This window comes from Chrysemys picta, chromosome 13 (assembly GCF_011386835.1).
Source record: "Chrysemys picta bellii isolate R12L10 chromosome 13, ASM1138683v2, whole genome shotgun sequence".
Taxonomy (NCBI): Eukaryota; Metazoa; Chordata; order Testudines; family Emydidae; genus Chrysemys; species Chrysemys picta.
Genome location: NC_088803.1, coordinates 5,941,699 through 5,968,116, shown reverse-complemented (window position 1 = coordinate 5,968,116; position 26,418 = coordinate 5,941,699). Strand labels below are relative to the sequence as shown.

General features: G+C 63.9%; 4 protein-coding genes across 10 annotated transcripts; 3 read left to right on the top strand and 1 right to left on the bottom strand.

Moving 5' to 3' along the window:
- The first annotated feature begins 52 nt into the window (after nucleotides 1–52).
- NEDD8 (NEDD8 ubiquitin like modifier) lies at nucleotides 53–2,334 on the top strand. Its single transcript, XM_005290119.4, has 4 exons — nucleotides 53–139; nucleotides 639–686; nucleotides 921–1,003; nucleotides 2,039–2,334. Exons 1-4 carry the CDS (start codon nucleotides 122–124, stop codon nucleotides 2,127–2,129), a joined length of 240 nt encoding a protein of 79 aa, XP_005290176.1. The 5' UTR covers nucleotides 53–121; the 3' UTR covers nucleotides 2,130–2,334.
- A 1,551-nt stretch (nucleotides 2,335–3,885) lies between these two features.
- MDP1 (magnesium dependent phosphatase 1) lies at nucleotides 3,886–13,265 on the top strand. Its single transcript, XM_005290120.4, has 6 exons — nucleotides 3,886–4,043; nucleotides 4,419–4,479; nucleotides 11,545–11,655; nucleotides 11,736–11,843; nucleotides 12,806–12,891; nucleotides 13,112–13,265. The coding sequence occupies exons 1-6, from the start codon at nucleotides 4,007–4,009 to the stop codon at nucleotides 13,189–13,191; spliced, it is 483 nt and encodes a 160-aa protein (XP_005290177.1). The 5' UTR covers nucleotides 3,886–4,006; the 3' UTR covers nucleotides 13,192–13,265.
- A 1,532-nt stretch (nucleotides 13,266–14,797) lies between these two features.
- Nucleotides 14,798–18,602, bottom strand: TSSK4 (testis specific serine kinase 4). Of its 2 annotated transcripts, none has more exons than XM_065565385.1 (4): nucleotides 18,142–18,602; nucleotides 17,315–17,529; nucleotides 16,358–16,757; nucleotides 14,798–15,069 (listed from the first exon to the last, which is right to left on the bottom strand). In XM_065565385.1, exons 1-4 carry the CDS (start codon nucleotides 18,346–18,348, stop codon nucleotides 14,812–14,814), a joined length of 1,080 nt encoding a protein of 359 aa, XP_065421457.1. In that variant the 5' UTR covers nucleotides 18,349–18,602; the 3' UTR covers nucleotides 14,798–14,811. The 2 variants fall into 2 exon arrangements, with proteins under 2 accessions (XP_065421457.1, XP_065421456.1); XM_065565384.1 differs by having other exon boundaries at nucleotides 16,358–16,721.
- Nucleotides 18,603–20,849: 2,247 nt separating this feature from the next.
- On the top strand, nucleotides 20,850–26,217 carry TM9SF1 (transmembrane 9 superfamily member 1). 6 transcript variants are annotated; one of them, XM_065566464.1, is made up of 6 exons: nucleotides 20,850–20,988; nucleotides 21,392–21,486; nucleotides 21,952–22,300; nucleotides 22,616–23,426; nucleotides 23,819–24,092; nucleotides 24,480–26,217. In XM_065566464.1, exons 3-6 carry the CDS (start codon nucleotides 21,986–21,988, stop codon nucleotides 24,871–24,873), a joined length of 1,794 nt encoding a protein of 597 aa, XP_065422536.1. In that variant the 5' UTR covers nucleotides 20,850–20,988; nucleotides 21,392–21,486; nucleotides 21,952–21,985; the 3' UTR covers nucleotides 24,874–26,217. The 6 variants fall into 6 exon arrangements, with proteins under 6 accessions (XP_065422536.1, XP_042700881.1, XP_042700879.1 ...); XM_042844945.2 differs by having other exon boundaries at nucleotides 20,964–21,107; XM_065566466.1 differs by lacking the exon at nucleotides 20,850–20,988 and adding an exon at nucleotides 20,998–21,107 and having other exon boundaries at nucleotides 21,406–21,486.
- Nucleotides 26,218–26,418: the final 201 nt, after the last annotated feature.

The window sequence follows — 26,418 nt, the reverse complement described above, 5'->3', positions numbered from 1 at the left end:
TGGAGGAAGTGACGTCAGGCTGAGGGCTGCGCGCGCGCGGAGGCTGCTGGGTAAAAGCCTCCGAGCGGCGGGGGGGCTGGGTTCTGGTTCCGGGCCAGAGGTGAGGCGCTGCCGGGCCACGATGCTGATCAAAGTGAAGGTGAGCAGGGGTCCGCCGCGGGGGCTGCTGGGAGATGGGGGCGGCGGCGGGTCCCAGGGGATGGCGGCGTTGGGGGGGGGGGGGTAGGTGAGCAAGAGTTGCTGCCCCAGAGCATCCTGGGATAGGTGCTGCCCACTCCCTGCCCTGGTGCATGCTGGGAGAACAGGGCGGGGTCCCCAAGGGGGATGGGCTGACAGCAGGGTGTGATTTCCCCCCCCCCCCCCCAGTTCCTTGGGGGCCACGGGCTGCCCCTGCCCTGGGGCATGCTGGGTGAAGGAGGGGTCTCAGGGGATTGCTTGGGGGGGGCAGAGCAAGTGAGCAAGAGTTGCTGCCCCAGTGCATGATGGGAAAGCCGGGTCCCCAAGGGCATTGTGGGAGAAGCTTGCAGGTTTAGGGACCTCTCTCTGCCTGGTGCATGATGGGATAGAGGGGCAGGGAGTGTGCACCGGGGAATCCTGGGGGAGCTGCTGCTAACCGGGGCTTCCCCTGCTGCTTCCAGACGCTGACTGGGAAGGAGATCGAGATCGACATTGAGCCCACAGACAAGGTAACTGTCCTGAGGGGCTGGGGCTGGGGGAGACCCTGCCCCTCTGGAGAGCCCGTCCCCCGTCCCCGTCCCATTCTCCTGGGATCCAGCATTCAGACCTGCTCCCTCCATCCCTTGTCCCCTCTCCTGGGGTCCAGACCTTGGTCCTACCCCCTCTGTCCCAGAAGCCCCTGGGGCAGGGAGTTGCCCGGGGGGGGTTGCCCAGCTTTTACCTCTCTCTCCCTCACCCCCCAGGTGGAGCGGATAAAGGAGCGCGTGGAGGAGAAGGAGGGGATCCCACCCCAGCAGCAGCGTCTCATCTACAGCGGCAAGCAGATGTGAGTGGGGAGGAGGGGCGCGATGGTGGCTGCAGCCCAGGGGCATTCTGGGATATCTGAAGTGTAGCAGCCCCTGGTGCATTGTGGGATAGGTTCTGCTCCCACTGCCAGCAGAACGTTCCCTAGGGCATTATGGGATAGAATCCTGGCTCACAGCCCCTTGTGCTCTAACCACTGGAGCCCGCTCCCCTCCCAGAGCTTGGAACAGAACCAGGCATCTTGGCTTCCAGCGTCCCCCCTCAGCAGCAGCTTTGCTGGTGCTTAAACTGGGTGGTGTGCCAGCCTGCCTGCCTCCCCTGCCAATCCTCCAGCCTCTGCCTGTTTGGCCCTCCCCGACAGTGCTGCCCATCTCCCAGGTCCCCCGATGGGGTCTCCCGGCAGAGAGAGAGAGAGACGGAGGCCCCAGCGGGGGGCTGGCCCCACTGAAGACATGCCCTCGCCCCCTGCATGGAGCTGGTTCTAGGGGCACGGACCAGCTTTCCCCGGCGCTCCGGCAGAGGGTCTCCCCCCGTTTGGGTACCCTGGGGATGTTCTGCCACGTATCCCCATGGGTGCCGGGCCGGCTGCCACCTCCGCTGGGCGATGTGCACCATTGCGTGGCGTGGATGGAAATGTCCGCGCTCAGGCTGGTAAAATTCCTGTTCCTGCCAGGCAGTGGCCTGCTGCCTCGGGGGGGCGCTGGCAGCACGCGAGGGGACCAGTGTGTTCGGGGCCTGCACCATGCCACAGCTCTCGGGTCACTAGGGCACCCAACGAGGCTGTTGGGCTGAATGTTCAGACTACAGGGGGTGCCCTTTGCCAGCTGGCATAAAGGGCTGTTAGGGCCACCCCTCTATCCCACTAACCCCCACTCCCCTGGGGTAGAACCCAGGAGTCCTGGCTCCAAGCCCCCTCTAACCACTAGATCCCTCTCGCCTCCCAGAGCCAGGGAGGGAACCCCAGAGTCCTGGCCCCACTCCCGCGGCAGGCAGCTGTGTGGTGGCTCCGCCCGGCTCATGCCCACTCTGTCTGTGTGTCCCTCCGTCCGCCCCACAGGAACGACGAGAAGACGGCGGCTGACTACAAGATCCAGGGCGGCTCCGTCCTCCACCTGGTCTTGGCTCTGCGGGGGGGGCAGCTACGGTGATGGGACCCCCCCACTGGAGCGACAGAGCCCCCCCCACGCACCCCCCGCTCTGCTAGCACTGTCCGGATGGCTGCTTCCCCCTCCCCCATGGACTCTCAGTGGGGGCGGCCGGCCATGGGGGGCTGGGGCAGCGCTCGAGGGTCCCCGTTGGTGTCTTGTTTCCTGTGTTTGGATTGCTGAGTGTTAATAAAGGTGTCTCAGTGCAGCAGGGTGTGGAGATGCGGTTGCTTCTGGGGTGGGGGCTGGTTAGAGGGCGACCCCTCGTCTGATGCTGAGACATGGCCCCTCTGTGGGGAGCTGGTTAGAGGGGGGCCCCTTGCCCAGCATTAAGATGCAGCTGCTGGTGGGGGGTACGGGTGCTGGTATTTGGGGACCTGGCGCTGAGACGTAACCCCTCCAAGGGGGGGCGAGGGCTGGTTATACAGTGAGCCCCACTGAGAGGGGGCCCATCTGGGGTGGGCGTAAGGGCTGGTTAGACAGGGACCTAGCGTGCCAGAAGAAGTGGGGCCAGGGGCTGTGGCCCACCCAGTTTTACCCCCGTAAGGGCAAGCCATGGGGAGGAGGGGGCAAGGAGGAGTGAGCGGGCAGCAGGGACTTGTAGTGAAGAGACGGTGCGGAGAGGTAGGGCCTCCTCTGTTAGGGAGCTTCCCTCACTCCTGCGGGGACCCCTTGCCTGGTCCTGGCATGCAGGTGGCTTGGGGGGGGGGGGGGGCGCTGGTTACACAGGGACCCCTCACCTGGCACTGAGATGGGGTTGCCTCTGGGGGGGCTGGTTACAGGGGGCCCCTCGCCCGGCACTGAGATGCAGCTGGCTCTGGGGGGGCTGGTTACAGGGGGCCCCTTGCCTGGCACTGAGATGCAGCTGGCTTGGGGGGGCTGGTTACACGGGGCCCCCTCGCCCGGCGCTGAGATGCAGCTGGCTTGTGGGGGGGAATGCGGGGCCTGGTTACACGGGGACCCCTCGCCCGGCACTGACATGTAGCTGGCTCTGGGGGGGCTGGTTACACGGGGCCCCCTCGCCCAGCGCTGAAATGCAGCTGGCTTGGGGGGGAGTACGGGGCCCCCTCGCCCGGCGCTGAGATGCAGCTGGCTCTGCGGGAGGGGTGCGGGGGCTGGTTACAGGGGGACCCCTCGCCCGGCACTGAGATGCAGCTGGCTCTGGGGGTGTGTGGGGGAGCTGGTTACACGGGGAGCCCTCGCCCGGCGCTGAGATGCAGCTGGCTCTGCGGGAGGGGTGCGGGGGCTGGTTACAGGGGGACCCCTCGCCCGGCACTGAGATGCAGCTGGCTCTGGGGGGGTGTGGGGGAGCTGATTACAGGGGGACCCCGCGCCCGGCACTGAGATGCAGCTGGCTCTGGGGGTGTGTGGGGGAGCTGGTTACAGGGGGACCCCGCGCCCGGCACTGAGATGCAGCTGGCTCTGGGGGGGGGTGGGGGAGCTGGTTACAGGGGGACCCCGCGCCCGGCACTGAGATGCAGCTGGCTCTGGGGGGGTGTGGGGGAGCTGGTTACAGGGGGACCCCTCGCCCGGCGCTGAGATGCAGCTGGCTCTGGGGGGGTGTGGGGGCTGGTTACAGGGGGACCCCTCGCCCAGCACTGAGATGCAGCTGGCTCTGGGGGGGGGTGGGGGAGCTGGTTACAGCGGGACCCCTCGCCCGGCGCTGAGATGCAGCTGGCTCTGGAGTGAGTCTCTGCACTGGCACACGCGGGCTTAACTGCAGAGCGGCCTGTCTAGCCTGAGTCTCTGTGGCCCGACACGTGGGGCACAGCCCGGCTCAGCCCCACCCAGCTCAGAAACTCCCTGGCCCCTCCCTCCAGCCCCCCGAGTCCGACCCCCCCCCATCGCTCTCTGTTCCCCGCCCCCGAGAAAGGGGCGCAATGCGCCAGCTCCCGGGGCTGGTTGTGTTTGACCTGGGTGAGTGGGGGGGTCGGGGGGGGTCCCTGTGTACCGCCGGGCGGGGGGATCGAACCGGCGACCTCTGGAGCTTAGTGCAGGAGCTAAAAGCCAACTGCCGCTAGCTGCGACAACCCCCCCCCCGGTGTGTGGGTCACACGTGCCCCCCGACTCGCGTGGGATGCTGGGGGGCGGGGTCTCCCCACCGTCCTGCGTTTGGGCCCTGGCTCTGGGTGAGGTTGGGGTAGTGAGGGGGGGGGTCACCAGGCGGGTCTGGGCTCCGTGTCCCCAGAGACTGGGCTGGGCTGCTGGGGGGACAGTGTGGGGTGCCCCCCAGCGGGGTGGTTGCTGGGTGGGGTCTCCATGGGGGGTGACGCCCCTCCTATTTCGTTGCAGATTACACCCTGTGGCCCTTCTGGGTCGACACCCACGTGGACCCCCCCTTCCAGCGGGACAGGTGGGAGGGGTGGGGGAGGGGGCAGGAGGGGGCGGGAGGAACAGAAGTTGGCCTAAGAGGGAGGACTGTAGGGGTAAGATGGGGAGGGGGCAGGGTGCTATAGGATGGGGCTATAGGGGGCAGGGGGCTATAAGGGAGGGATATAGGGGGTCATGGGAGGGGCTATAGGGGGTGGGAGGGGAGGGACTATAGGGAGTCAGGGGCCATGGGTGTCAGAGAAGGTTATGGGGAGTAAAGCGGGTTGGGGGGGCTATAAGGGAGGGAACTATGGGGTCTGAGAGGGGCTATAGGGAGTCAGGGAGGCTATAAGGCAGGGATGTTTGGGATCAGGGAGGGGCTATGGGGGATGGGGCAATAGGGGGTCAGAGGAGGCTATGGGGGCTATAGAGAGCCAGGGGAGGGGCTATGGGGGTCAAAGGGGAGGGGCTATAAGGGATCGGGGTTAGGGGGTCAGAGGGGAAGGGCTATAGGGGATATGGGGCTATAGGGGGTCAGAGGATGCTATGGTGGCCAGGGAGGGCTTATAGGGGGTCAGAGGAGGTTATGAGGGCTATAGGGGGTCAGAAGAGGCTATGGGGGCTATAGGGGGTCAGGGGAGGAGCTATAGGGGATTGGGGCTATGGGGTCAGAGAGGAGGGTGTGACGGAGCAGGGAGCAGGGCAGATTTGACCTGGGAATGTTGCAGGGGGGTTGCAGTGGGGATGTGGGACTTCCCTTGAAGGGAGCTACCTGAGCTGTAACCTGAGCCAGGAACGGGGGTGGGGAGAATTAACACCTTCTGCCCGGGAGACTGAACAAAGGAGAGGAGCAGCGGGAGGGGCTGGGAGTTTAGTTTCGGTTGGGGCTGGGTGGTGCAACGCAGGGAACCCCAAGCTGGGGTCTAAGCTCCCTGAACCTCCCAGAGGGACCTAATTGAGGGGGGTCTGGTCGTACCTACACGCTCTGCTTGAGACTGTGTTCCTGTCCTTGAATAAACCTTCTGCTTTACTGGCTGGCTGAGAGTCGCAGTGAATCTCGGGAAGAGGGGTGCAGGGCCCTAACTCCCCCACAATCCGCAACAACTGGTGGCAGCGACGGGATCTACTGCACCCCGTGGACGGCGCTTCCTGCAGTAAGTGACTGGGGAGCAGTAAAACGAAGGGGGATTGACGGGGACCAGGCCTGCTGAAGAGTGGGAGAGAGACGGTTATTACCCCTGGGAGTGTGTGACCAGCGAGAAGGACTTTTGCAGTAACAGGGTCCCCCGGGGGGATCGCAGCGAGTGGTCCCAGGGGCGGAGGAGTCTGCAGCTCGACCCTGGCAGAGAGGTGGTGACCTCGAGAAGGGCTGGCACACTAGGGGTCTCCCTGGGAACTGTGGGGAGCTGTGAGCACACAGGCCGGTGAGTGGCCAGCAGGAAGATGTATGCCAAGCGGCTTAAGAGCGACCTGGTGGAGCTGTGCAAGCAGAGGCGGCTGCGCATTGGGAGGCTCACCAAAGAACAGCTCATTGCCCAGCTGGAGGCGGAAGATCGCGCGAATGAACTGATCCCTGTGTCTCAGGGAAGCAGCCTGGCAAATGCAGCGCAGGCACCAGTGTCTGTCCCAGCTGGGAGTGGTCAGCCGGCTGCTGAGGGCTTCCCGAGACCCCTCCTTCCTATGCCTAGGGGAAGGGTGGGGAGGAGCCCAGCAAATACCGAAGGCGCCGTGATCCCCCCGGCCAGCAGGGGGTCCCCCCGGCGAAGCCCGCCGGCCAGCAGAGGAGCCTCCCGGCGACGTTCGGCATCCGGGGAGCGGAATTGGCTGGAATGGGAGAAAGAGCTAAAACTGAGGGAGCTGGAGGATCGTGAACAACAGAGACAGCATGAAGAGAGACAGCATCAGCGTGAAGAGAGACAGCGTCAGCATGAACGGGAGGAGAAAGAGAGACAGCATCAGCGTGAACGGGAGGAGAATGAGAGACAAAGACAGCATGAAGAGAGACAGAGACAGGAGAATGAGAGACAGCGTCAGCATGAACTGGAACTGGCGAGACTGAGGGGCAGCGAACCCCCGGCTGCGGTGAGTGAGGGGGGACCCAGGACTGCACGGAGCTTTGATAAGTGCATCATGGCCCCATACAAGGAGGGGGAGGACATGGATGACTTCCTGGAGGCCTTTGAGACGGCCTGCGAGCTGCACCGGGTGGATCCCGCGGACAGACTCCGGGTCCTTACCCCCTTACTGGACCCCAAATCCGTGGCATTGTACCGCCAACTGGGAGAGGCAGAGAAAGGGGACTACGAACTATTCAAAAGGGCCCTGCTACGAGAGTTTGGGCTGACTCCTGAGATGTACCGGGAAAGGTTCCGGGGTCAAGATAAAACCCCTGAGATCTCATATTTGCAACTAGCCGTCCGCATGGAAAGATACGCCAGCAAGTGGGCTGGTGGGGCCCAGACGAAGGAGGACCTGATTAAACTGCTGGTACTGGAGCAACTGTATGAGCGGTGCCCATCCGACCTGAGGCTGTGGTTGGTGGACAGGAAGCCAGAGAACCCGCGACACGCCGGGCAGCTGGCTGATGAGTTTGTAAAGAGCCGGTCAGGGGGTGGCAGGGAGGAGCCCCAAAGGAACAGGCCCGCCGCGATGCAGAGAGAGAGTCACCCTGGGACCTCCCAAAGGGGGAATATGGGGAATCCCCTCCCACGGGGAAGGCCCAGCATCAGGGACAACCGACCGGCTCGAGGGGACCCACGGGACCTGAGCTGCTATTACTGCGGCCGAAGAGGCCACGTTCGGGCCCAGTGCCCCAAGCTCAAGGACAGACTGAGCAGACCGAACCCGCACCGGGTTAACTTGGTAGAGGCCCAGACGGACGAGGGGCAGGCTTCCCACGCAAGAGGGGCTGGCAGCTTATCAACTGCTCAAGAGAGAGAAGGGCCCCCGGCCAGCTTCTCTGGGGGGCCAGATGCTCCGGATTCAAAGTTCTCCGTTTACAGGGTTGGCGCGGGGCTGTCCCTGCGGAGCGAGTGCCTTGTTCCCCTGGAGGTGGATGGGAAGAAAGTTTATGGATACTGGGACACGGGCGCAGAGGTGACACTGGCCCGGCCCGAGGTGGTGGCCCCAGATCGGGTGGTGCCCAACACCTTCCTGACCCTGACCGGGGTGGGCGGGACCCCATTCAAGGTTCCCGTAGCGAGGGTACACCTGAAATGGGGGGCCAAGGAGGGCCCCAAGGACGTGGGAGTGCACCACCATTTGCCCACTGAGGTGTTGATGGGGGGGGACCTAGAGGACTGGCCAAGCAGCCCCCAGACCGCCTTAGTCGTGACCCGTAGCCAGAGCCGGCGAGGGGCACTACGCCCTGACCTTGGGAAGGATGTCCCACCGGAGGCACCGAACCCTTCCCGGGTGGGGAGGGAACACCCAAGGACAGGCCGCGGGGTGGCTGGGGCTTCCGACCCAGCCGACGAGAGGGAGCAGGTCCCCATCCCTTCCTCAGCCGCCGAGTTCCAGGCCGAGTTGCAGAAGGACCCCTCCCTGCGGAAGCTAAGGGGCCTGGCTGACCTCAGTGTGGGACAGACCATGAGGAGAGGATGCAAGGAGAGGTTCCTGTGGGAGAAGGGTAGGGTGACCAGATGTCCCGATTTTATAGGGACAGTCCCGATTTTTGGGTCTTTTTCTTATATAGGTTCCTATTACCCCCCACTCCCTGTCCCGATTTTTCACATATAGGTTCCTATTACCCCCCACTCCCTGTCCCGATTTTTCACACTTGCTGTCTGGTCACCCTAGAGAAGGGGTTCCTCTACCGAGAGTGGGCTCCCCCGGGGGAAGTGGAGTCGTGGGGGATCAGGAGGCAGCTGGTGGTTCCCCAGAAGTTTCGCCACAAGCTACTGTACCTGGCCCATGACATCCCTCTCGCAGGGCACCAGGGGATCCGGCGCACCAGGCAGAGGCTGCTACAGAACTTTTACTGGCCCGGGGTCTTCACCAACGTCCGGCAGTACTGCCGATCCTGTGACCCCTGCCAGAGGGTGGGGAAGGCCCGGGACAAGGGGAAGGCAGCATTGAGACCTTTGCCCATCATAGAGGAGCCTTTCCAGAAGGTGGCCATGGACATAGTGGGACCTCTCAGCAAGACGACCCGGTCTGGGAAGAAATACATCCTGGTGGTGGTAGATTTCGCCACCCGCTACCCCGAGGCAGTGCCCTTATCGTCCATTGAAGCAGACACTGTGGCGGATGCGCTGCTGACCATTTTCAGCCGAGTGGGGTTCCCCAAGGAAGTCTTGACGGACCAAGGGTCCAACTTCATGTCGGCCCTACTCCGGTGCTTGTGGGAGAGATGTGGGGTCCGGCACAACTGGGCCTCAGCATATCACCCCCAATCCAACGGGCTGGTGGAGAGGTTCAATGGGACGCTAAAAATGATGCTGAAAACATTTATGAATCAGCACCCGCAGGACTGGGACAAGTACTTACCTCACCTGCTGTTTGCGTACAGGGAGGTACCCCAGGAGTCTACCGGGTTTTCGCCTTTCGAACTGCTATATGGAAGGCGGGTAAGGGGGCCCCTCGACCTGATGAGAGACGAATGGGAGGGGAAGGCCACTCCTGACGGAGAGTCGGTGGTGGAGTATGTCCTGACCTTCCGGGAACGACTTGCCGAGCTCATGGGCCTGGCCAGGGAGAATCTGGCCAGAGCCCAGAGGAAGCAGAAGGTCTGGTATGACCGCACAGCACGGGCCCGCGCCTTCGCCACTGGGGATCAGGTGATGGTCCTCATCCCCGTGAGGAAAAACAAACTCCAGGCCGCCTGGGAAGGGCCCTTCAAGGTTGTCAAGCAACTAAACGAGGTAAACTATGTGGTGGAGCTGTCGAACCGGGCACACCACCACCGGGTGTACCATGTGAATATGATGAAGCCATATTATGACAGGGGGAATATGGTGTTGGCCGTGTGTGGACAGTGGGAGGGGCAGGGAGATGACCCTTTAGTAGATCTATTCCCTGGGACAAGAGTTGGCTTCCCCCTGGAAGCAATTCCCCTCTCTGATCGGCTAACCCCTGCCCAGCGAGCTGAGATCGGAGGGGTGCTGCATCTGTACCAGCAGCTGTTTTCCAACCAGCCTGGACGCACTAATCTGACTGTCCACCGGGTGCAGACAGGATCGCACCCGCCTATAAAATGCTCCCCCTTCCGAGCCACAGGGAAAACTGCTCAGGACCTGGAAAGAGAGGTCAATGACATGCTGGCTTTGGGGGTGATCCAGCCGTCTTCCAGCCCTTGGGCCTCGCCGGTGGTGCTGGTCCCCAAAAAGGACGGGTCGATCCGGTTCTGTGTGGACTATCGGAAGCTCAATGCCATCACTGTAGCCGATGCCTACCCCATGCCCAGGCCGGACGAGCTCCTAGACAAGCTGGGAGGTGCTCGGTACCTTACCACCATGGATCTTACAAAGGGCTATTGGCAAGTGCCGCTGGATGCAGATGCCAGGCTGAAATCGGCCTTTGTCACCCCTCTGGGGCTCTATGAGTTCCTGACCCTGCCCTTCGGCCTCAAGGGAGCGCCGGCCACCTTCCAGCGCCTGGTGGATCAGCTACTGAGGGGGATGGAGAGTTTTGCCGTGGCGTATATCGATGACATCTGTGTCTTTAGCCAGACCTGGGAGGACCACATATCCCAGGTTAGACAAGTGCTGGACCGACTCCAGAAGGCTGGGCTGACCGTAAAACCGGAGAAGTGCAAGGTGGGGATGGCTGAGGTATCCTACCTAGGCCACCGGGTGGGAAGCGGCTGCCTAAAGCCGGAACCAGCCAAAGTGGAGGTGATCAGAGACTGGCCCGCTCCTCAAACCAAAAAGCAGGTCCAAGCCTTTATTGGGATGGCAGGGTACTATCGGAGGTTCGTGCCCCACTTTAGCGCCATAGCCGCCCCCATCACTGAGCTGTGCAAGAAGGGGAAGCCAGACAAAGTGGTCTGGACCGAGGAGTGCCAGGAGGCTCTCCGGGCGCTGAAGGAGGCTCTGGTCAGTGGCCCAGTTCTGGCAAACCCAGACTTTGACAAGCCCTTTATGGTGTTCACCGACGCCTCAGACACAGGACTGGGGGCGGTGTTAATGCAGGAGGATGAAAAGGGGGAGAGACACCCCATCGTGTACCTGAGCAAGAAGTTACTACCCCGGGAGCAGAACTACGCGGCCATCGAGAAGGAATGCCTGGCCATGGTGTGGGCCCTCAAGAAACTAGAGCCATATCTCTTTGGGCGTCACTTCACCATGCACACCGACCACTCTCCCCTGACCTGGCTGCACCAGATGAAAGGAGCCAACGCCAAGCTCCTGAGATGGAGCCTGCTCCTGCAGGATTATGACATGGACGTGGTCCATGTGAAGGGACGTGACAACCTGATAGCGGACGCGTTGTCCCGGAGAGGGAGCCCTGAACTTCCCCAGGTCACTGGTCAGAGTGACCCCGCTCAGTTCAGTCTCGAAGGGGGGAGAGATGTGACGGAGCAGGGAGCAGGGCAGATTTGACCTGGGAATGTTGCAGGGGGGTTGCAGTGGGGATGTGGGACTTCCCTTGAAGGGAGCTACCTGAGCTGTAACCTGAGCCAGGAACGGGGGTGGGGAGAATTAACACCTTCTGCCCGGGAGACTGAACAAAGGAGAGGAGCAGCGGGAGGGGCTGGGAGTTTAGTTTCGGTTGGGGCTGGGTGGTGCAACGCAGGGAACCCCAAGCTGGGGTCTAAGCTCCCTGAACCTCCCAGAGGGACCTAATTGAGGGGGGTCTGGTCGTACCTACACGCTCTGCTTGAGACTGTGTTCCTGTCCTTAAATAAACCTTCTGCTTTACTGGCTGGCTGAGAGTCGCAGTGAATCTCGGGAAGAGGGGTGCAGGGCCCTAACTCCCCCACAATCCGCAACAGAGGGGCGATAGGGGATATGAGGGTCAGAGGGGAGGGGCTATGGGATCAGAGGGGAGGGGCTTTAGGGGATTGGGGGCTATAGGGGCCCAGAGAGGGAGGGGCTATAGGGGGTCAGAGGAGGCTATAAGGGGCCACAGGGGGTCAGAGGAGTCGGGTAACCCCATCTGCCCCCAGGGCTGGCTCGGTGTTGGATGCCCGCGGCCGCCCCGTCCGGCTGTACCCCGAGGTGCCGGCTGTGCTGGAGCAACTGCAGGGCCTGGGCATCCCCATGGCAGCCGCCTCCCGGTGAGTGTCTGACCCCTGCCCCCCGACACCCCCTGTACCCCCCGACACCCCACACCCCTGACTGCCCTCCCCCCCCCCAGGACGGGCGAGACCTGCGGCGCCACCCAGCTGCTGGAGCTCTTCGGTGTGCGGCGCTTCCTGCGCCGTGTGGAGATCTACCCCGGGGGGAAGAGTGCCCACTTCCAGAGGTACCCGCTGCACCCCGAAACCTCGGCACCCCAGCACCCCCAAATCCCCACCCCCACACTTCCAGAGGTACCCGCTGCACCCCGAAACCTCGGCACCCCAGCACCCCCAAATCCCCACCCCCCACTTCCACAGGTACCCGCTGCACCCCCGAACCCTGGCACCCCCAAATCCCCACCCCCCACTTCCACAGGTACCCGCTGCACCCCCGAACCCTGGCACCCCCAAATCCCCACCCCCCACTTCCACAGGTACCCGATGCACCTCCAAGCCCCGGCACCCCAACTTCCACAGGTACCCGCTGCTCCCCCAAACCCCAGCACCCCCAAACCCTGGCACCCCATTTCCACAGGTACCCGGTGCACCCCCAACCCCCCACTTCTACAGGAACCCACTGCACCCCCAAGCCCTGGCACCCCCAAATCCCCACCCCCCACTTCTACAGGTACCCGCTGCACCCCCAAGCCCCAGCACCGCCAAACCCTGGCACCCCAACTTCCACAGGTACCCACTGTACCCCCAAACCCCTGTACCCCAAACCCTGGCACCCCATTTCCACAGGTACCCACTGCACCCCCAAACCCCAGCACCCCAACTTCCACAGGTACCCGGTGCATCCCCAACCCCCCACTTCTACAGGTACCCACTGCATCCACAAACCCCAGCACCCACAAACCTTCCATTCCCCCACTCCCACATTTACCCACTGCACCCCAGCACCCCCAACCCTCCCCACTTCCACAGGTACCCACTGCACCCCAAACCCTGCTGCACCCCCCACTTCCACAGGTACCGCCAAGACCCCACCGCACCAAGTACCCCCTGCACCCCTAAACCCCACTCCCCCTGCTGAGATCCAGCCTAGGGGGAAGAGCACCCACTTCCCCAAGTAACCCCCCGGCCCCAACACTCACTGCCCCCTGACCCCCATATTGCCAGCCCTGAGTCTGCCCCTCCCCCCCAGGCTGCAGCAGGACACCGGGGTCCCCTTCGCCCAGATGCTGTTCTTCGACGACGAGGAGCGCAACATCCGGGACGTCAGTAAGCTAGGTACGGGGGGGGGGACCTCAGAACCCCCTTGGGGGTGCCCCCAGCCCTCCTGGGCAGGACTCCCCTGCCAACCCCACATGGGTGAATGTTGGGGGAGGGTTCAGGGAGGGAATAGAAGGAGGGTTCAGGGACTGAGATGTTGCGGGGGGAGGGGAGCAAATGGAAGGGTGGGGCGGGGATGAATAATGGGGGTCACCCCTTCTCTCCTCTTCCCCCACAGGTGTCACCTGCATCCTGGTCCCTGATGGAATGACCCAGGCGCTCCTCACCCGGGGGCTGGAGGCCTTCACTCGCTCCTGACCCCCGCACACCGGTGCCCCCCCCCGCACTCCTCCCCCCCCGCAAGGGGCAGAATAAACTCCGGAGTGACTGAGCCTCTATCTCCCTCTGTGTGAGCAAGGGGGGGATAACAGCCTACCTCAGCTGCAGGCACGGGTGTGTGATAACAACCTGCTAGTGTGTGTGTGTGTGGGGGGGGGTCTGAGACAGATAACAGCCTACTACTGTTGTGTGTGTATGTGTGTGTGTGTGTGAGAGAGAGAGTGAAACAGAGAGAGGGGAGAGAGAACAACCTACTACTGCTCTGTGTGTATGTGTGTGTGTCTGAGAGAGAGAGAACAACCTACTACTGCTGTGTGCATGTGTGAGAGAGAGAGGGAGAGAGAACAACCTACTACTGCTGTGTGTGTGTTTGTGTGTGTGTCTGAGAGAGAGGGAGAGAGAACCTACTACAGGTATGTATGTATGAGAGAGAGGAAGAGAGAAGCTAGTACTGCTGTGTTTGTGTGTAAGAGAGAAAGAACAACCTACTACAGCTGCAGGCCATGTGTGTGTGTGTGTGATAACCTGCTACTGTGTGTGTGTGTGGGGGGGGGGTGGTCCATGACAGATAGCTTACTACTGCTCTGTGTGTGAGAGAGAGAGAAAACAACCTACTACTGCTGTGTGTGTGGGAGAGAGAGAGAGGGAGAGAGAGAGTACAACCTACTACTGCTGTGTGTGTGGGAGAGAGAGAGAGGGAGAGAGAGAAAACAATCTACTACTGCTGTGTGTGTGGGAGAGAGAGAGAGGGAGAGAGAGAGTACAACCTACTACTGCTGTGTGTGTATGAGAGACAGGGAGAACCTAGTACTGCTGTGTTTGTGTGTAAGAGAGAGAACAACCTACTACTGCTGGTGAGGGGGGTGTCAGAGACAGACAACAACCTACTACCGCCGTGTGTGCGTGTGGCTGAGTGAGATAACCTACTACTGCTGCTGGTTGTGCGGTGGGGGCTGCTCAGTGTCCCAGCTGCTGTGGGGGAGGGGAAATAACAACCTACTGCTGCTGCCAGCAGTGCTGTGCCGCCCTGGGGCTTGGATCCTGCTGGGGCCCTGAATCTCCCCACCCCCCCGATCCTTCCTACTTGTACTGAACTTTGGGGGGGCTGTGCCAACTCCCAAACTGGGGGTGTTGGAGCCCTTGGAGTGAATGCTAAGGGGGACTCTCTCTGCCCCCCACAGCAGGTGTCGCTGGGAGCACAGGAGAGTCCTGGCCCCAAAGATGTGAAAGTGGGGGGCTGTACCCCAAAACCCCAAGGGTGGCAGAGGGGTCCCTCTCTAGGTGTGAACTTCAGGGGGGCTGTTCTGCCCCCTCTGTGGGGGGGGGCAGAGTATTGGGGGGCAGTTCTGTGATCCCCACTAGGGGATCCCCACCTGAAACCACCTCAGGGTTCACAATTCTGGGGGTTCAGCCCCCCATTTTCTAGCTGCCTTGAAATCAGGGTTCAGGTGGAGGACTCCAAAATAAAAGGTTGAGAGTCTAGAGCGGTTTTCCTGACCCCCTTGGCACGGTGCCCCCAGGTCTTCCCCACTGAGCCCCTCTCTGCCCCCAGCCTCTCCACACTGCACCCCATAGATTTGGGCTCTCTTTATTGGGGGTTCAGCTCCCCTTCTCTGGCACCTTCGCCACCTTCACATGGGTCCCGCTGCCCCCCCGCTTCTTCTCACCGGGCTGAGGCAGGGAGGGGGTCCTGGGCAGCACCCGCCCCCCCTCGGCCCGCACCCCCCAGGCCGCCTCCAGCGCCCGCAGCTCGGTGTGGGGCCGCTCGGCCTGGAAACGCAGGACCCACGGCGTCTGCAGCAGGTCCAGCACTGTGGGGCGCCGGGCCGCCGGGCACAGCAGCCGGTGCACAAGGCCCTGGGGGGGCAAAGTGGAGCGTTAAGGGGCCCCACTGTCTGCCCAGCCCCCGTGGGTCGCTTGCCCCCTCCACTGGGCCCAGCCCCTCTCGATCCACCCAGCCCCCATGAGCCATTCACCCCTCTCTACTGGGCCTGGCTTCCCATGATTCGCCTGGCCCCCCTCAAATGGCACCCAGCCCCCCATGGTCGGCTCACCCCCCTCCACTGGGTCTGGACCCCCTCGATGCGCACGACCCCCCTGCCCCACCGATCTGTCCAGCCCCACTGTGGTCCACTTACCTCTCCATGGGGCCCAGTCCCCCTCGATCCACCCAGCCACCCCATGATCTGCCAAGCCCGCCTCAAACACTGCCCAGCCCCACATGGATCACCCAGCCCCCACAATACAGCCACCAGTGTCCAGCCCCCCGCTGTGTGCCCCCCCCACTGCCCAGACCCCCTATCATCCACCTACCCCCCCTACTGCCCAGCCCCCCCAATGTACATCCGCCCAGCCACACAAGGATGTGCTGGGTGCTGACTGCCAGTCTGGCCCCCAGCGCCCCCTGCTGGCCAGCTCCCCGACTCCCTGCGGGCCACGCAGCGCCCCCTGCTGGCCAGCTCCCCGACTCCCTGCGGGCCACGCAGCGCCCCCTGCTGGCCAGCTCCCCGACTCTCTGCGGGCCACGCAGCGCCCCCTGCTGGCCAGCTCCCCGACTCCCTGCGGGCCACGCAGCGCCCCCTGCTGGCCAGCTCCCCGACTCCCTGCGGGCCACGCAGCGCCCCCTGCTGGCCAGCTCTCCGACTCCCTGCGGGCCACGCAGCGCCCCCTGCTGGCCAGCTCCCCGACTCTCTGCGGGCCACGCAGCGCCCCCTGCTGGCCAGCTCCCCGACTCCCTGCGGGCCACGCAGCGCCCCCTGCTGGCCAGCTCCCTGACTCCCTGCGGGCCACGCAGCGCCCCCTGCTGGCCAGCTCTCCGACTCCCTGCGGGCCACGCAGCGCCCCCTGCTGGCCAGCTCCCCGACTCTCTGCGGGCCACGCAGCGCCCCCTGCTGGCCAGCTCCCCGACTCTCTGCGGGCCACGCAGCGCCCCCTGCTGGCCAGCTCCCCGACTCTCTGCGGGCCACGCAGCGCCCCCTGCTGGCCAGCTCCCCGACTCTCTGCGGGCCATGCAGCGCCCCCTGCTGGCCAGCTCCCCGACTCTCTGCGGGCCATGCAGCGCCCCCTGCTGGCCAGCTCCCTGACTCTCTGCGGCCCCCCAGCGCCCCCTGCTGGCCTACAGCCCAGTGCCCTCCCCGCCGCCCACCTTGCACTCCTCGGAGACGGGCGGCTGGGGGGGGAAGACCACCTCCTTCTGGGTCTCCCGCAGCAGGCGCTTGAGGTTGGTGTCGTCGAAGGGCAGGTGGGCCACGGCCAGCGTGTAGAGGATCACGCCCATGCTCCAGGTATCGGCCAGGAAGGGGTTGTAGGGCAGCCCCAGCAGGATCTCGGGGCAGGCATAGGCGAAGCTGCCGCAGTAGGTCTGGCTTAGGGGGCTGGTGCCCGCCAGCAGCGGGTACGAGGGGCTGGCGGGCGGCTGGGCCTGCGACACCATCTGCTTGGAGAAGCCGAAGTCCGAGATCTTCACGTTCTCCCGCTTGTCCAGCAGGAGGTTCTCCAGCTTCAGGTCCCTGCGGGAGGGAGCGGGGGGTGGGCGGGGTGCGGAGCTGCCCATAGGGGGCGCCGGGGATGGGGTATGGGGCCGTTCCCCTCTAGGGGCACTGGCTGGTGATGCCAGTGGGCAGGGGGTCCCCAGGGGTCTGTGGGTCCCCCCGAAGGCATGTGGGGTGTCCCCGGGGAAGCCTGTGGAGTGCTCAGAGGGCTTGAGGGGCAGACCCAAGAGGTGGGATGCAGCGTGGCTGGGACACAGGGCTGGGGAGCTCTGGGGGGGGGAACGCGGGGGTGGGCAGCCTTGCCCAGCCGGGGCGGGGGGCCGCTCAGCTTCATGGCAGTGCCTGGGTGAGAGAATATTCCGCCCCCACCCACCTCGGCCCTCCAGCCGCGTGTGGTGCAGGCGGCAGAGGGGAAGCTGGTAAACTGAGGCACGCTCCGCCCGCGGCGAGGCTGGAGGTGGCAGAGGGGCACCGGGAAAGGCGGGGGCACTGGGGGCTGGCGGTGCCAGGGGAGGGGAATGGCCCAGCCCCCAGTGGAGCAGGACCCACTGTAATTCCCCAGCAGCGACAGGCGCCCCCTAGTGGCTGCAGCCTGCGGCTTGGCCCCTCACCGGTGCACGATGCCCTTGCTGTGCAGATAGGCCACACCCAGGGTGAGCTGCGCGAACCAGCGGCCGGCCAGGGGCTCGGCGCAGGGCCCCGAGTTCTGGATCCACTCGAGGACGTCGCCGCCGGGCGCCAGCTCCATGATGATGTAATGGCGCGACGTGGTCTCAATGGCCTGGTAGAAGGTGATCAGGTACTTGTGGTGCAGACCCTTCATCACCTGTGGGCAGCGAGGGGTTAACGGTGCCCGCCTGCCCCACGGCGCCTCCTGCCCCACAGCCCCACAGTGCCCCCGGCTGAGCCCACAGCCCCACAGCGCCCCCTGCTGTTCCCCCTTGGCCTGCCCCTGCCCCACAGTGCCCCCGGCTCCACAGCGCCCCCAGCCCCACAGCGCCCCCTGCTGATCCCCCCTGCTGAGCCCACAGCCCCATGGCGCCCCCTGCTGATCCCCCCTGGCCTGCCCCCTGCCCCACAGCGCCTCCAGCCCCATGGTACCCCTTGCCGAGCCCCCAGCCCCACAGCGCCCCCTGTTGATTCCCCCTGGCCTGCCCCCTGCCCCACAGTGCCCCCTACTGATCCCCCCTGGCCTGCCCCCTGCCCCACAGTGTCCTCAGCTGATCCACCCTGGCCTGCCCCCTGCCCCACAGCACCCCCTGTCCCATGGCACCTCCTGCCTAGCCTCCAGCCCCACAGCGCCCCCTGCTGATCCCCCTCTGCCCCACAGCGCCCCCGTCCTGCCCCCACAGCATCCCATGACGATCCCGCTTGCCTGGCTCCCCACCCCACGGCATCCCCTGACCAGCACTCCCACCCCACGGAGCTCCCTAGCTACCTGGATCTCGCGGGGCAGGAATTTGTTGAGATAGTCCTCAGACGCCTTCTTCTTGGAGATGATTTTGATGGCCACCTTGGCCTTCTGCTTGGTGAAATAGGCCTCGTAGACAATGCCATAGGAGCCATGGCCGATGACCTTGCCCAGCTGGTAGCCGTATTGGTCCATGACGGACAGGTAGGGGGCCGAGGGGGCCGTCTCCACCATGGCAGCCTCTCGCCCCTCCGAGGGACTGGGGGGCTTTGTGCGTCCGGTGCCAGAGAGTCGCCCCTCTGGGGGCGGGGCAGGTGGTTAGAGCCTAGCTGGGACCCCCAATGAAACCCCTGGCCCCCAGTGGGGCTGGGACCCCAATGAGCCAACCCTGGGGCTCTGACCCACCTTAACCCCCCCATGGGTCTGTGACCCCCAGGAACCTTCCCACTCCCCACTGGGGCTGTGAGCCCCCCAAGAGCCTCTCCGTCCCCCAGCGGCCCTGTGACCCCCCCAAGAACCTCCCTGACCTCCCCTGACTCCCCGCTGGGGCTGTGACCTCCCCCCCCAGGAACTGCCCTGGCCTTCCCCGGCTCCCCGCTGGGGCTGTGACCTCCCCCCCCAGGAACTGCCCTGGCCTCCCCCGGCTCCCCGCTGGGGCTGTGACCCCCCAAGAACTGCCCTGGCCTCCCCCGGCTCCCCACTGGGGCTGTGATCCCCCCCAAGAACTGCCCTGGCCTCCCCCGGCTCCCCGCTGGGGCTGTGACCTCCCCCCCAGGAACTGCCCTGGCCTCCACCGGCTCCCCACTGGGGCTGTGACCTACCCCCCCAAGAACTGCCCTGGCCTCCCCCGGCTCCCCACTGGGGCTGTGACCTCCCCCCCAGGAACTGCCCTGACCTCCTCCGGCTCCCCGCTGGGGCTGTGACCTACCCCCCCAAGAACTGCCCTGGCCTCCCCCGGCTCCCCACTGGGGCTGTGACCCCCCAAGAACTGCCCTGGCCTCCCCCGGCTCCCCACTGGGGCTGTGACCTCCCCCCCAGGAACTGCCCTGGCCTCCCCCGGCTCCCCGCTGGGGCTGTGACCTCCCCCCCAAGAACTGCCCTGGCCTCCCCCGGCTCCCCACTGGGGCTGTGACCCCCCAAGAACTGCCCTGGCCTCCCCCGGCTCCCCGCTGGGGCTGTGACCTCCCCCCCAAGAACTGCCCTGGCCTCCCCCGGCTCCCCGCTGGGGCTGTGACCTCCCCCCCAGGAACTGCCCTGGCCTCCCCCGGCTCCCCGCTGGGGCTGTGACCTCCCCCCCAGGAACTGCCCTGGCCTCCCCCGGCTCCCCGCTGGGGCTGTGACCTCCCCCCCAAGAACTGCCCTGGCCTCCTCCGGCTCCCCACTGGGGCTGTGACCCCCCAAGAACTGCCCTGGCCTCCCCCGGCTCCCCACTGGGGCTGTGACCTCCCCCCCAGGAACTGCCCTGGCCTCCACCGGCTCCCCGCTGGGCCTGTGACCTCCCCTCCAGGAACTGCCCTGGCCTCCCCCGGCTCCCCACTGGGGCTGTGACCCCCCAAGAACTGCCCTGGCCTCCTCCGGCTCCCCGCTGGGGCTGTGACCTCCCCCCCAGGAACTGCCCTGGCCTCCTCCGGCTCCCCGCTGGGGCTGTGACCCCACTGACCCACCTCACCTGCTTCACTCTGTCCCCCGACCCGGTGACCAGAATCGCCCCCCAACCCCAGGGTTCTGCCAACATCGCCCCAGTGTTCCGCCGGCCCACATTGGCCGACACCTGTTACCGGGGCTACCGGGGGGCAGGGTTCCGGTGAGCACAGAGGCATTGGGGGGATACTGAGATATTAGGGGACACTGCAGAGGTCTTTCTTTGTAGGGGGAAGTGGGGCCTTGTTTGGGGATCACGAGGAAATCTGGGGGACGGTGGAGCATTGGGGGACTTATTTGGGGGGCCACAAAAGACCCTCATTTGTGGGGAACCACTGAGGCAGTGGAGGGACACTAAGGAATTTGGAGGGGTCTTAAATTGAGGAGGTAATGGGGCATCTGAAGGGCTCATAAATGGGGGTCTCAATTTGGGGAAGCACTGAGAAATTGGGGTTCCTTATATGGGGGCCAGTGTTGTATTTGTGTCTCTGACTTTGGGGGGCAGTGAGGTTTTTGGGGCATTTGGGGGGTCTCTTAATATGGGGGGCCATAGGGCTCAACTTGGGGGAGCACTGAAAATTTGGGGGTCCTTATATGGGGCCACTGTGGTATTTGGGGCTCTGAATTCGGGGGGCCACTGGGGTTTTGGGGTCTCTCATTTGGGGACATGGGGCTCAACTTGAGGGAAACTGAGAAACTGGGTTGTTTGGGGGGCCATTGGGATTTTGGGGGTTCAATTTGGGGGTCACTGAGAAATTGGGAGGTTAGATTGGGGCCAATGTGGAATTTGGGGCTCTTAATTTGTGGGATAATGGGGTCTGTAGGGGACCGTTATATGGGGGAGACCAGCTGCCACCTCCCCATTTGCTGCCCCGCCCCCCTAAACATTGACCCTCCTGGAAACAGCTGCCTGGCCCTTTAAGAGCGTGCGGGGCCGGGCCCTCTCATGCGCCGGACGTGCGTCACGCTCTGGGCACGAAGCCCGCCAGGAGCGCTGAGGGCGGAAGTAGGGGACGGACGTGGCTCGGGCTGTCTTGGCGATCGCCTGAAGGACCCCGACGCCTTTTGGTCCCTGGCTCCGCCCAGGGAGGGATCCCGGCGGTGGGGGCTGCGCTCCCTGTTGGTGCGAATCTGGGGGAGCCGGCCTGGGGTGCGGCCAGCGGCGGGGAGGGGAGCGGGGGGACCCGAGGATCAGGCGCCGGGAAGGATGCTCTAGAGCCGCGAGGCCCCCAGGTTGGGTGCAATTGTCTGGCTGCTTGCCTGCTGCTAGGGACACCCCGCTGCCGGGCGCGGGGCCACGGGACCTTCCAGGCGGCAGGCGCGGCCCGGGCAGCCTCCGGTCAGCGGGGCGGGTCAGTGGTAGGGGGGCGCGAGGACCCCGGGGGGGTCAGTGGGGGGCGGGGCGCGAGGACCCCAGGCAGGGGGCGGATCACTGGGGGAGGCGCGAGGACCTCGGGGGGTGTCAGTGGGGGGCGGGGCGCGAGGACCCCAGGCAGGGGGCGGATCACTGGGGGAGGCGCGAGGACCTCGGGGGGTGTCAGTGGGGGGCGGGGCGCGAGGACCCCAGGCGGGGGGGAGGGGTGAGGACCCTGATCCCTGTGCGCCAGAATGGTTTCAGAATGGTTTCCATGTGTAGTGTGCGTGCCTCAGTTTCCCCGACGTGCTGCATGAAGAACGACGGGGAGGGGCCGGCATCTGTGCAGAAGGCTCCAGAGATCCAAGGAAACTGAGGCACGTGCTGCGTGAACACAAAATAGTCTGAAACCCCCCCGCTTCCTCCCGCCCTGGGCCGTCGGGGCTCTTAGGAGCTCTGTCCGGCCCCTCGAGTGTGGGTACCACGAGGGCGTTCGGGTCAATGGCCGCCCCGAGCTGGCACCATGGGCGCTTTGCCAGTCTCCGGTGCCGCTGGGACAAGGCGGGTCAGAGGAGCAAATCCCCAGGCTTTCGTCTAGGCTCGTTTGCCAGGGGCGTCTTACGCGCCAATTTCAGGTCCGGCATCAGGGTGGGCGTGCGGGGTAGAGGTCTCAGGAGCACGGGTTGGCATGATCCAGGGATACCCCATGGCTAGAGCACCGCAGGGCGTGGCTGGGGGCTCTGGCATTGGGTGCTGACCATCCCAGGTGGGTGAGAACCCAGGTGTCCTGAGGACCTGGCTTCACTTCCTCTCTTCCCTTGTCTCCTGCCTTCCTTCTCCAGACCCTGCCCCATCTTCCCCTTCCCTGCCCACCCCATGGCGCCCCACCAGCCCTGGCTGCTGCTCCTCCTGCTGGCCTCCTGGTCACCCCCGGGCTCCTCTGAGACCCGCTACCAGCCCGGGGACCCTGTCGTGCTCTACGTCAACAAGGTGGGGCCCTACCACAACCCCCAGGAGACCTACCACTACTACCAGCTGCCTGTGTGCTCTCCGGAAAAGATCCGTCATAAGAGCCTGAGCCTTGGGGAGGTCCTGGACGGGGACCGCATGGCCGAATCCATGTATCAGATCCGCTTCCGAGAGAGCGTGGAGAAGACGGTCCTGTGCGTGAAGACGCTCACGCTGGATCAGGTAGACTGGGCCTGGATGCCTGGGTCCCATCCCTGTATCAAGGAGGGCGAGCGTGGGTCGATGGGTTTAGAGCAGGCGCTGGGACCGCCTAGCTTCTGTCCCAGAAACAGGGCCTGGGAGCTCAGATCAGGAGCCAGGTCTCCTGGATTATGTACCCAGCTCTGGGATGGGAGTGGGGGCTAGTGGGTGGGGACTGGGAGCCAGGACTCCTGGGTTCTGTCCCCGGCTCTGGGAGGGGAGTGGGGTCTAGTGGGAAAGACCAGGAGGGGCTGGGCGCCAGGACTCCTGGGTCCTACCCCGTCTGTCTCCCGGTAGGTGGAGCGCCTGCGGCAGGCCATTGAGGAGCTGTACTACTTTGAGTTTGTGGTGGACGACATCCCGCTGCGAGGGTTCGTGGGATACATGGAGGAAAGTGGCTTTCTGCCCCACAGCCACAAGATCGGGCTGTGGACCCATCTGGACTTCCACCTGGAGTGGAACGGCGACCGCATCATCTACGCCAACGTCAGCGTGCGGGACGTCAAGCCGCACAGCCTGGATGACGTCCGTGGGCCTGGGCCCCTCTCCCTGACCCACACCTACAGTGTCCGCTGGTCCGAGACGGCCTCGGAGCGGCGGGGGGAGCGGCGGGGCCGGGGAGACGATGGAGGCTTCTTCCCCCGCACCCTGGAGATCCACTGGCTCTCCATTATCAACTCCATGGTGCTGGTCTTTCTTCTGGTGGGCTTCGTGGTGGTCATCCTCATGCGGGTGCTGAAGAACGACCTGGCCCGGTACAACCTGGACGAAGAAGCTTCCTCCTCCTCCTCCGGGGATGACTTCGACCACGGAGACAATGGCTGGAAGATCATCCACACCGATGTCTTCCGCTTCCCGCCCTGCCGCAGCCTCCTCTGCGCCGTCCTGGGCGTGGGCAGCCAGTTCCTGGCACTGGGCACGGGCATCATCGCCATGGCCCTGCTGGGCATGTTCAACGTCCACCGGCATGGTGCCATCAACTCCGCCGCCATCCTGCTCTACGCCCTGACCTGCTGCATCTCCGGCTATGTCTCCAGCAACTTCTACCGGCAGGTCGGGGGCGAGCGCTGGGTCTGGAACATCGTGCTGACTACCAGCCTCTTCTCCGGTGAGGCCCTGGAGCCCTCCATCTCTGCCCAGGTTCCCCAGGGGTCCTCTTGCCCAGGGTAGGCGGGTTGGGTGCGCCAGGTGGGTCTGTGTGGTTGTTTAGGGTCTCTATGGCCTCCTGGGGTGATAGGTTACGCCTCTCTGGTCCCTTTAGGGAGGTCTCCATGATTCCGGTGGGAAGCAAAGAGAGTCTTTCTGGTCACCCTTTGGAAGTCTCTGTGGTCCCCTGGAGGAGGTGGTCTGGGTCTCTCTGGTCCCCCTTGGGGAGACTCTATGGGCCCTTGGGGAAGGTGGTCTGGGTCTCTCTGGTACCCCTTGAGGAATCTCTGTGGTCCCCTGGGGAAGGTGGTTTGGGTCTCTTTGGTCCCTCTGACCTGCCCCCTATTCTCCCAGCCCCCTTCTTCGTGACGTGGAGCGTGGTGAACTCGGTGCACTGGGCCAATGGCTCGACACAGGCCCTGCCGGCCACCACCATCCTGCTGCTGCTGACGGTCTGGCTGCTGGTGGGCTTCCCCCTCACTGTTATCGGGGGCATCTTCGGCAAGAACCGGGCCGGCCCCTTCGACGCACCCTGCCGCACCAAGAACATCGCCCGCGAGATCCCACCACAGCCCTGGTACAAGGCCACGCTGGTGCACATGACCATTGGGGGCTTCCTGCCCTTCAGGTGAGCCCCACCCCCCCACTTTCTGTGTGCCTGCCACCTCACTTCCTGCCCTTCCGGTGAGCACCCCCTCCACTTCCTGTCTGCCATGCTCTCCATAGGAAGCGCCACTGATTCCTGTCTTACCCCTCATTGCCACTTCCAGCCTCACGGGTTGGCACTTTCGTTTTCCTGCTTCCTCTTACCTAGACAGTCATGTCACTTTCTCCTGAGGATGCCACTTCCTGTCTCGCCCTTCCCACTTCCTGTTTTTTGGGCACGTGATGACACCACGTCCTTGGCATGAGCCAATCATATCCCCTCACCTCTCCGGCTGGCCTATTTGATCCCCCGAACAGTGGGATCCCACCTCTGCCCCCCAGCTGACCCTGTCTCTCTCTTATCTTCCAGTGCCATCTCTGTGGAGCTCTACTACATCTTTGCCACGGTGTGGGGCCGGGAGCAGTACACCCTCTACGGCATCCTCTTCTTTGTCTTCGCCATCTTGCTGAGCGTGGGCGCCTGCATCTCCATCGCCCTCACCTACTTCCAGCTCTCGGGCGAGGACTACCGCTGGTGGTGGCGCTCGGTGCTCAGCGCCGGTTCCACCGGCGTCTTCATCTTCCTCTACTCCGTCTTCTACTACTCACGCCGCTCCAACATGTCGGGTGCGGTGCAGACCGTGGAGTTCTTCGGCTACTCCCTCCTCACCGGCTACGTCTTCTTCCTCATGTTGGGCACCGTCTCCTTCTTCGCCTCGCTCAAGTTTATCCGCTACATCTATGTCAACCTCAAGATGGACTGAGGGACCCTCTCCAGTTGGCCAGCCACCATGGCCAACTGGTGGACACGGTTAAATATGACTTCCCTTAAAGATCTCTCTCATTGGCTGGGGCTTCTATGGAGTTCCCTTCTCATTGGCCATGACGCTTGGCCAGCTGGTGGATAAAAATGGCGCTCTTAAAGATCTCTTCTCATTGGCTGTAATGTCTGGCCAGTCAGCAGCTATGGATCCTCCAAAGAGCTCCCCTTCCATTGGCTGGGACTGTTACAGAGCTCCCCTCCCATTGACCAAGAGGCCAGCATGGCAAAAGATGGCAACCCTAAAAAGCGCCCCTCCCATTGGCTGGGACCTTTAAGGATCTTACCCTCCTATTGGCTGAAATGTCTGGTCAGTCACAGGGCACCATTAAAGATTGCCCCACCTCCATCATTGCCCTTCATTGGGTAGGATGATCAGCCGACTGACCAGTTCACTGCCAGTGGGTGGGCAGCTCTAAAGTTCTCCCGTGATGGGGGACCAGCTACTCCACTCAGGATGACTGGCCAATCAGGTGATGGGGATGGACTGACTGGCCAAGGGCGGGGTCAGTCTGACAGATCAAGACTCACCCCTTGAGGGCGGAGGGGGCAGGTGTCCAGTTCCCTGGATCCCCGTGAGATTCCCTCGGGGGGTAAAGCTTGGAAGTGGATCCCTCCCAAAGGGGGGGGCACACGCAGATCCCAGGTGGGGCTGAGAGTGGATCCCCATGTGAGCTCCCTGCATGGGGCAGATTGTGGATCCCTGGCGGATCTGCTGGATCCACCTGGGGTTAAGAGTGGAAGTGGATCCCCTGCAGCCAGCTGGCTCCCCTCTTGGGGATGGGCCCCCACGCCTAGCTGGATCCCCATGGTAGGATGCTAGCAGAGGGAGGCCAGATTCCTTGTGGGGCTGGGAGCAGATCCTATGATGTGATCCCTGGGGGGGAGGAGGAGATACCCTGTGGGCAATTGGCTGGATCCCTGGGGGCTTCCCCAGATCAACTGGATCCCATGTGGGGCTGGCAGTAGATCTCCCCATGGCAAGCAGGATTGCCTGGTAAGATCCCGTTGGTGGCACAGATCACGGGGGGGGCAGGATCTAGTGGAGAGCGGATCCCCTGTAGGGCTGGTAAAGTATCCCAGAGACCTCAGCGGGGAGGGGATATACCCCACAACTCCCCACCCCCATTGCTGGCTGCGTGCCGACACCTGTAGTGCTATCGATATATATAGGGGGGCTCGCGGGTAGCGGGGGGGCTGGGGCAATTGATTATTTTATTTTTATTTGATTTGGTTGGTTCTGATGATTTCTTTTTACAGATCTCGGAATAAACTTTGTTAATAAAAATTAGTGTGGGGGTGTCTATAGAACCCAGGAGTCCTGGGTCCCGCCTCCCCTCCCAGAGCCGAGGTTAGAACACAGGGGCCTAACCACTGGATGCTGCTCCCCTCCCAGGGCCAGGGAGAGAACCCAGGAGTCCTGGCGCCCAGCAGTGCGGCGCGGAAGGGGTTAACCCCCGGCCTTTCTCCTGGGCTGCGGCGAGTCTTC